Source organism: Corylus avellana, chromosome ca3 (genome assembly GCF_901000735.1).
Source record: "Corylus avellana chromosome ca3, CavTom2PMs-1.0".
Classification (NCBI taxonomy): Eukaryota; Viridiplantae; Streptophyta; class Magnoliopsida; order Fagales; family Betulaceae; genus Corylus; species Corylus avellana.
In genome coordinates, this window is record NC_081543.1 from 11,099,330 (window position 1) to 11,109,848 (window position 10,519).

Genomic DNA, 10,519 nt, shown 5'->3' on the forward strand with positions numbered 1-10,519 from the left:
AATCAACAACCATGGGCAACACAACTACACAAGCATATCATAATATAATATAATATAATATAATGATATATTTAAATACATTTTATCCAAATAATGTTATACGTATATATAATGACTCATATTTCTATTTTATTTTTAAATATAATGTAACTTTTAGAATTATTATTAAATTAACATTTAATACCTTCTTTAATTTACTTCCCATAAAAGGTAAAATTATTTTACAATTATTTTCAAATTTATTACTGCAATCTCTATCGTTTCTAATATTTTTCATGCTATGATAGATATTTTTTTTTGAAGAGGAAAACATTCCAGTCACATTCATTCAAAGATAATACGATGCATAAAACTTTTACAATACAGAGCAAAAAGCTCTGAAGCAATCATAGCCGAACCTACGAGGTTACAAACGTCGAAGATGACGTCAAAGATACAACCATCCCAATCTCAAACAAGATCTGCTAATCCATAACTAATCTTTAGATATAACATATCTACTCCCGACAGACTCATTCCAATGCATATGTAACTCTTATTTCTCGACCTGGGAGTAGAAAACCCCCATGTCCAAACTCTTCTTCCTCGACCCGAAAGCCAGAATATAGATCTCATCCACAACCCAAGGGTTTGGACCATAAACAAATATCTCATAGATCAACAAGAAAATAGAACCTTATTACAAGCAACAAAACAACATGAAATATAAAATAAGGAACAAATAACAAGGGAAAAAACAATAGAAATCGAAAAATACAGGGAAAATGAAAGCAAAAAAAAAACAAGAAAGCAAAAAAATAGGAGCACACTAGGTGGATAACAGCGGCCGGAAGAAAGGCTGATCACGTGCTTGCCGGAAACTGAAGTTGGCGTTGGAAGCGAATAGGGCCAATAAAATGCGGTGGGGGGCTGGATAACAGACCCGGCAGTGGACGGTGGACGACAAAGCGGTGCGAAGGAGATCAGCGGCGCACTCAAAGAACAAAAGTTTTCCCCCTCTTGGCGGCACTCTCTTAGAGCAAAAACATGTGACCATACAAGAGAATTGGTTTAAGGAGCTGAAATGCGGAAATGCCTCATCTCCATTTCAAATAATTTCATTTGAAATGGAGATTAGCATTTAGTGAAAAATGTGTAAAAATTGAGATAAAATTACCCTCATCTTTTAAGATAATGACAATTATATCCCACCCTTTTTGCCTAAATGATTATCTCCATTTCATGAAGAGAATCTGTTTCCCTAAAATGTCACAACGAGCAAGGTTAGTTGACAAAAAAAGAAAACAAAAGAAAAGAAAAATGGGTCTAGGAGATACCAGATGCTACTATGAAGGGGCTCTACCGGCTCACACTTTGGTGGGATTGTAGTGACGGGCTCGCCTTCCCAAGCAGTAGCTATGGCTCAAACTGGACATTCCACAGCGGATGGGAACCCCGATGGTCACGCCCAAAGAGGAAAACTACACTGGTCGCCCCTTCCCATCCTTTTATTAAAAAAAAAAAAAAAAGACAGGTTGAGAGAGAGAGAGAGAGAGAGAGTGAGAGTTTGAGACAAAAAGAAAGTTCGAGAGAGAAAGAGAGCAATTTTACACTAACAAAAAGTAAGGTTTTACACTAAAAAAAAGAAAAAATTTACTCACTAAAACAAGATGATTAGATGAGAATATAAGATTATCCTTGTCTTGGAGAATAAAAAAGATTGAACAAAGAATATTATTGGGATTTGAAACAGTATATGGTGTTCATACTAATAATTATCAGAAACCTATTAATATTATTATAAATTTATAATATTATTTATTACATGGCATGAGGAAGAGCCTTTGTTCGAGGTTTGATGGGCCAAGAAAGGCGCCGGAGGGTGGGGGTGCTGTCGGTTGTCGTGTCATGATGTTAAGTTCCCATCATTGGTCGCAGCAGCTGGTAGGAGCCTCTCTGTGCCCGTTTTGTCTCCATTTGAAATCCGTACCTTCGCGGCTGGCTCCTGTTGATCGAAATGAAAGCTTAGAAAAGTGGGAAACACTTGTCCATGCATGCATGCGGATGCCCCCACGCACCATCACCAACTTTTGTCCCCATTTCGTTATATCTTTGTGCATGGGATGAGGAGTATACTGTGGGTGGGGGGCAACTGGCAAGGCATCACAATTATAGCTAGAGTGCAGTACAACTTGTTTGTCGTGGCGTTTGTAAGCAAGGGAATAGAAGGTTGGAAACAACAGCTACCATTCTGTGGCTCTCCTTTGTTTCCCCTTTTCCAAGGGACTTGTGCCTCTAGATTTGGGGTACCTAGGCTGATCTTGGGTGTTTTTTGTTTATGGGGTTGGTAGAATATAGGTTTCCCATTTGTATGTTATATATATATATATATATATATATATATATATATATATATATATATGGTGTAATCAAATAGAAACATCTTGGAAGTGGGCCTCTCTCCTAGTGGTTCAACTGGCCAATCTTAATTTGGTACAACTTCAAGCCAGGCCCAGTGGCAATGAAGCCTACAAGTTTGTTGGACATTATCCACTCTACTTAATCTAAGCCGACCCGACCTAACTCAATTAGGTTTGTGGGCCCTGGTTCAAATTAAATAAACACGGGGCATTTACAAGGATACCCATTAGGTTCGGTTAGCCCTTAAGCCTCGTACTCAACCGATTATGCACGGGAAACACTCCTTAAAAGAGAAGCGGTTGGGTTATTTACAAGGACGCTCATTATTCTAGCCCAACACTTTACCCTTTCCATTTGCTTTCCTTATCAATTTTTTTTTTTTTGGTTCAAATAAGGGAAAGTGGGTTGCATGGGATTGAACAATAACAAATGGGCGGGCATCCCTACAATAAATCCAAACGATAAAATACAGTACATAATCAAAAACAATAACAAAGTATAGGCATGGTTTCATTCATGATCCAGATGAACCATAAACAATTTGGGCCTTTCCAAGGGCTACACAATGCGGTTGACAAACAACAAGAGGACTCAGGACTCAGTTAAGAGTCCCACGCAGTGAAGACAACTACCTCCGTTAAGAGGTAGTTGAAGGAAAAGTACTGTAGAAATCCGGATAGGAGTCGTTGAATGATGAACACCTACAACAAAAGTTTCCTCCACAAGATCAAGCCACTTCAGATAAGGGAAACAATAACCCACAAGAAATAGAAAATAAAGCAAAACACAACAGAAACCAAAAATACAGGAAAACATCAAAAAAACTACAACAAAAATACAACCACTCAGAGCATTAGCACAGCCGAAGGAGAGGCGGATGTAGGATTCTGGTGGGCGCGTGAGATGCACGCGCCAGCGAGTGTACACCACCCGTTGACATCTGGGTGGTTGATCAGAGAGGCTGGTGGCGTCGGGAAGCTAGGAAGCCATGGAAGGAGGTGGGGAGGCGTGTTTGGCGGTGGGATCGACATGGGAGAGTATATCGGGTTTTGAAGAAACCTGATCTATAAACCGAGCGACAACCTCGAGGGAGGCGTGGGTGGCAGAAGGTGGGTGGCGCAGCAGTACTGGAGTGGTCATGGACGGTGGAAGGCAAGGTTGAAAGATGGCGGCACAGGGGATACTAGAGTAGTCGTGGACGGCAGAAGGCGAGGTTGAAAGACGGTGGTACAGAGGATGACGATGCAAGAAAAAGACTGAAAAACAGCAAGAAAACATGGAAAAAAAAAAAAAAAAAAAAAAAGAAGGTGAGGGGCAGGGGAGGAAGGAAAGGACAAGGGCTTTCCCTACTCCTCGGAAAAGCCGCACAAGGCGATGGAGAGTCTCACTGGGGAGACGGCTGGAAAAACCAGAGCTTCTCTCTTTACAAAATAGAGAGAGAAGACCTAGATCCTCTCAATTTCATTTGAAATGGAGGGGATCCATTTAGTTAAAATAAAAGAGTATTTTTGTCCAAAACAAATATTTTTGACAAATTTTAGACAAAAAATGTCCTTTTGTTTTAACTAAATGGATCCCCTCCATTTCATTTGAAATGGAGAGGATCCTTCTCCAGAGAGAGAAGGGTTTACTTTCTTAGGCATCAAGTAAGGTCATTTACTTACTCCCAGCGATGGCAGGTCACTTTGATTTTTCTTCTATCTTTATACTGTAGGTGCTCTTTGATCAAGAACTTGGTGTGCAGTCAACTTACATCTTTAATTATCATTGTGCGATTTTATTACTAATTTTTATATTTGAGCAATCAACTCAACGTCTTTAATTAAGGGATTCTATAATATTTTTCCACATTTACCATAAATTTTGATAAAGTTTTAAGAATTTTTTTATATTTTTTTTATTCTCTTTTCATTTATTTAGACCTGTTTATAAACAAAGTTTTCATAATACGATATAAAATATTTCCATCACCTAAAAATTTGCTAATAAATATATTTTGAGGAAAGTTATAAGTAAATAATGGTAGTGAACATAATCTATAATTTTTGTAATGAGTAATAATTAAGATGTTGTTAGCTTGGCCCTGGCGTATATGTATTTTAAGCCCTAACTTTTCAATTTTCATTGAGAGAGCCAATGGCAAGGCCCATATGAAGGCCATGGTATCCATTTTCTTTATGTGATCCTTCCGAAGGGCCTGTACCTTTAATACTTGATCCGGGCCTTCCTTCGGTTTTTTATTTTATTTTATTTTTTATGCTATCAAGGCTTTAAATGAGTCTCACCATTTTGTATGTAATATGTCGGCACAAAATTTTCTAGCGTTACCCATTGGCGATTCCCTTCTCACTTCTAAATGCTGAATTAACTGCAAAATATTTTATATGTTGATGGTCGAGGTTGTCATCAACTAGATTACATTACAGTGGAGTATCATTAATATTTTGACAGAGTACTATCATATTCTTATATATATATATATATTCTCATTGTTCAATAATAATAATCAGAGAATAAACATGTATTATATTATAATTAAAACAGCACCCAAACAATTGGAGTTTTGGAAACGAATTCTAACAATATTATCATTACATTTTATTAGTTTAGTTCCGTCCCTACTAAGATAAATTCATGGCTCCGCCATTGCATCCAATTCTATCATAATTGATCAAATGATGCTCTTCTTAAACCATCACTATATGTTATGTGAATGATTTAGCAAACACATAATGGGAATACATACTAGCTTTTGAGGGAACCTAGACCTTTTAGATTCTTAAGAGAACCTAAATTTTTTTTTCAAACACAAGATTTTAGATTAATTCTTCTTACTCTTTCTTAATTGATCACCCTTTAAATAGGGAACTACATGACTACATGAAACAAAGTAAAAAGCTTGGAGATAAACTCTTGACTATAACTTGGAGATAAAACTCCTACAATCACTTAAAGATAAAATTTGAACCTTATTATGATATAAAGTATAATTCCAACTTTTAATAAAGTAAGACAATAGAGACTTACTACCATAAAACATTGCACTGTAGTGCTACAAACTCAAACTCTTAACTAAAATAGATAAGAGTCGATTGACATAATCCTACATAATATATTATCATAACACTAAATCACTTGAAATAATTAGTAGTAATCTAAAGCTAATAAAAAGGACTTTCTCCTTCAACATTTGCTTCAAAGCAAGGACAAAATTCTTTTTTGCATTACTCCATGGGATTGATTAACAGGCTCCTGATGAGTTATCTTCAGCAACTCTTGCTGAAATCTTTCCATTACAGGCAATGGCAACCATATTGGCACTACAATCCCATCCTCACCTTTGTTGTTTCTGAACCTTGCAAAGAAGCTAACCAATGGTATGGCCCCACTTGGACCTCCATAAACTGGCTTTCCCCACCCGAAATCGACCCCTCCGAAGCCGACACGTGTTGTGTCGGCAACAAGATAGTTCCCGGCTGTTGTGTATCGTGGACGCCCTTTGATCACCATGAGATCCGCCACTGATCTAATGTACTCTTCACTCATTTCTGACTTGATCTTTTTCACTATCTCCAATGCATATCCTAATGGATTTTGGCAGAGTGATCCTGCCTTTGTAACTGCAGTTGGGAAAGCAAATGCATTGCCATAATATCCATCGGGCACTTGTAGCCCTTGCTTACCACGTGCATTGATCATGCATGATAGACGAACAACCTGAACACTATTCTGAATAAGAAAATGTGTAACAATATATAGAGAAGAAGACGAGAAAAAAAGTGTGTAAATCGAATTTATGAAATTAGTCTTTTATAGAGTTATAAGAGCTAGGGGTGTACATGCGGGTGGATATTAACTGCTGACATCCGTTATCCGCAACTATCCGCTATCCGCACATGCGAAAGCGGATGTGATTAGCAAAATTCACAATTGGCATATATGGATATCAGTTTTAGAGTATGCGAATGCGGTTAGTAACCGCATCCGCGTGCCCTTTATATATACACTAAAATTTTATACTATCTATAACAAATTTACCAAAACGACGTCATTTTGGATTAGGTATATGCTATGTTTACATTGTTTTATGTTTTTTTCTTCACAGTTCACACATTCACTAGGGCAAAGAAGGCAAAAGTAATGTGAGATAAATATATTTTCAAAACATTAGGGCTTAAAAAAAAAATTAAGACAAGTACTCCACGTACAACACTAAAAATCAGCCTAAATAATTTTAAAAAGCGTTTAAAATAGGTTATAATATAGACTTAAAGAAGGCCCAAGAGACTAAAATAGGCCTATCACTTGAAATGTAGATAGCGGCTAATAACCGCATTCAATAACGGCGCGGATGCCGATAATACAAACATGATGTGAATATCTAAAAGTAATATCCGCATTTTACAAATGCGGATACGATTATTTTCAATATTCACAGCCGCATTCGAGTATACACCCCTAAGAAGAGCAGTTTATCTAAAAGTAATATCCGCATTTCATGGATGCAGATACAATTATTTGCAATATTCGCAGCCGCATTCGCATGTACACCCTTAAGAAGAGGGGTTTATGAGTGTTGAAATAGAAGTTTAAAACAATTATTTATGTAAAATCCAAGCAAAACATTTGACAGTTAGAAAGTAATTGTACATGTCAAAAAATGCACACAAAAATAATAAGAGTGTGACTCGGGTAAAGTACATTGTCAATGCGGCGTGTGCCGGAGTGCACACCGGGTGACACCACTATCATGTATCTACCAAAAAGCCATTTTAAAATAAGAGAAAAACAATCACTTATAAACCACAAAATATTCCTTAAAACTTTTCAATGTGGGAGAAAATGCATGACACAAATGGAGAAAAGTTGAAAATTTTAAATTAGAGAAAAGTTGGCTGGAGGACAGCAGCATGATGGTCCATTGGTGACAACAACAGCTCAACAGCCATATTAATGGAGGACAACAGCCATATTTGCACGGTTTTAAACCTCAGGGAGGAAAAAAAATAAAAAAGTGCAAATTCAGGTGCCAAAAAAATTATTAATCCTTTATATTTTATGAAAAAAATAAAAAATAAATAAATAAATTTTGGTGAAATATTTGAATGCAACCTGATTTTGATCCAAGTGAAGGGCAATCGTGCGGCATCTCCATAAGCAAGCGCTGAGTATCTCAAAGGTGGAGGATGCCCGAAGGTGTGATGGAAGATGCATACGTATCGATCTCATCTCTTTGGGACCAAAAAAGAAAGACCAATGGACCATCATGCTGCTGTCCTCCATTAATATGGCTGTTGAGCTGTTGTTGTCAATCGATTGCTCCTCGTACTCGTGATGTACGCGGGTTATCCGTGGTGGGTCACGTGTACTAAAGATGTCTCTTTGCCACACAGGCTGCTGAGATGGCGCAGATGCACCACCTGCCATCTCTGCAACAGTGTTGAGGAACTTTACCAACCCAAGAGAATCGCTAATTGTGTGGTTTAGTCGTATAGCAATGACGAATCCTCCACATAGCAGACGGGTCACCTGCATGCATGAGTTGGAGGACAAGTAATTACAGTGTGTGTATATATATATGTATTCAAATGTGTAGGAGTTACAGATGTTAATGGATCAAATTAAATCCATTGTTTTTGAGAGAATTAAATGGATTTAAACGGCTAATCCATTAGAGCATTTCCAAATGGAGGAGCCAAATAGTACTTTTATCTAAAATAGTTAATTAGATTTGTAAAAAAAAATCCCGCATTGGATTAGCAAAAAAAAGAATGCAAAGTGGATATTCGATTGGACTAGCCAAAAAAAAAAAAAAAAACTACATGTAGCAGCACTTTTCAAGAAAACCATTTTATTTTTTACTGTTTCTCTCATCTGTTTTCTCTTTTTCCCAAAACTTTTCCTACTTTTCAAGGAATTATTATGAGAATATTCTTTCACAATTTTTAATAATAAAAAAAATCATAAATATTATTGACATTAGTATAAAAATATGGTTTTCATACTTAACGTTGGCAAATACGACATTTGAAAAATATAATTATTATAAAATATAACTGTTTCAAAAATATTATAGTTACAAAAATGATTATTTGAAAAATAATAATTGTTTAAAAATTATTGTGCTAATCAAATTACCATTGAAAAAATAAATAGTGAAATACGAATTTTAAAAAATAAATAAAGATAGAATCAATAAAGAGTAAAAAAATAATATTTAAATGATATAGATAAAAATATAGCTAATCAAATGTAGGAAGCCTTTAAAAATTCATTAACTAAACTAGATAAAGTAAGTTTTGATAAGCTATTTGGTATAAAAATTGACTCCTCCATTGGGAATATTCTAAAGGTCATTAGCATTTTAAAAAAAAAAATTAAAATTAAAATGGTATGCCAATTTGGCAATTAACCCACATATCAGATATGACAAGTCAACTTCCTATATCCCCATCTTATTCATGCCTACACGGGCTACACATGTCACATAACACAATTAAATCCAAAAACTCAATCAAATATAAATAAAGAAAAACGTGTTAGCAACACATACGAGTAATGTTACGTGCTACACAAATATTCTAGAAATATCTCATAAAACAGATGTAACAAAGTGTAATAGTCATGGATTTTTTTTTAAAAAAAATCACACCAAAAAAAAACCAAGAGCCAATCTGTGGACGGTGCAAAATATTAAAATTATAAGTAATTTTATTAGCTTTGACGGTCACACTATCTAAATCTGTGGACGGAATTTGGTTCTATACCTGAATGAGTAGCAAAGGGCATCCAAGGATAGCGTTAGAGCCAGGAACATCATGCAGAAGCTCTTCAATATATGGGCATGGCGGTTGAATTGTGTCACCAAGCTGCTCGAGTGTGATGTCAGCCTCAGCTTCAACGAACAAGATACCTTCTCCGGTGCAATCCACCGTAAGTTTCCGGTTACCTCCTTCTCTAAGCCTGCCGGCGAAAGGATAGTAATACACCAGTGCTTTAGCTAAAGCTTCTCTAATGACCTTCACAGGGTCTTTCTCTTTCTGCACCATCAATAATGGATCATTAATGTTTGAGTAAAACATAACAAATGGAAGCTGAAAACGGAGGCCTCCTTGGTCATCTATGTCCGACAGTCGCTTTAATTCATTAGGTGTTTTCTCAGCCGGAGCCACCAACTCCGGCGGGCTACGTCTCACTGAGAAAGCTACAGAGGCGGAAGAAGGCGCCATATTAATACATGTCTGTCGTCAGTGTCGATATATATATATATAGAGAGAGAGAGAGAGAGAGAGAGATCTTTCTAGGTTTGTGAAAACGATTTTCACGTGCAACCGGCCGAACATCGAACTCAAATTTACGAGGTACATTGCTAAGCTTTGCTCCGTCCACTCATTTCATGGACCACTACTGCTAAGCTTTTCAAATACGAGACCTTTTTTTTTTTAAAAAAAAAAACATAATTCACATCACATGAATATATATATATATATATATTCCTAAATGTGATGCAGTTTTTAAAGTTATTGTAGAATCAAAAATATTTTAATACTGATTCGATCCATCTCAAATTCAATAATGATTTTAAAAGTTAAAGTCATGTTTAGAAGATAAAAAGGAGAATCAGGAGATAGAAATCTTGCATATAGCATTATTACTTGTTTTCACATATGGTGCGACAAATTTTAATTAAAAAAATTATATATTTTTTTTTGTTTTAGTTGCTTATTTTTTTCAAAATACTTGCATCTCATTCTTTCTTTTAACTATCTACTTTTACTATTATATTTAATATTTATTTCTTTATCAATTTTTACTATTCCCAAAAATTAGAGAGAATTTTATTGATTTTTTTTTATTAGTTTATTTACCCATTAATGAGCTTAAGGCTAGGTTTTTTTTTTTTTTTTACCTAAAATGGTTAACAGATGATTAAAATCAACAATACATAATTGAAACTTAATTAACAACGACCAACTAAAATCAACGGCGTCTGATAGCATGTATGTATGACATTTAAAATATCAGAGAAATTAAGAATGATAAAACTAAGAAGCAAAAGATTATTGGAAGTGATGAAAGAAAAAAAGTTTTTTTTTTTTTTTTTTGAAAAAAAGGGGGT

General features: G+C 35.6%; 1 protein-coding gene across 1 annotated transcript; it reads right to left on the reverse strand.

Annotated features, from left to right (window-relative positions):
• Positions 1 to 5,595: 5,595 nt before the first annotated feature.
• LOC132174076 (methanol O-anthraniloyltransferase-like) lies at positions 5,596 to 9,629 on the reverse strand. The gene is made up of 3 exons (XM_059585784.1): positions 9,168 to 9,629; positions 7,513 to 7,929; positions 5,596 to 6,117 (listed from the first exon to the last, which is right to left on the reverse strand). The coding sequence occupies exons 1-3, from the start codon at positions 9,627 to 9,629 to the stop codon at positions 5,596 to 5,598; spliced, it is 1,401 nt and encodes a 466-aa protein (XP_059441767.1).
• Positions 9,630 to 10,519: the final 890 nt, after the last annotated feature.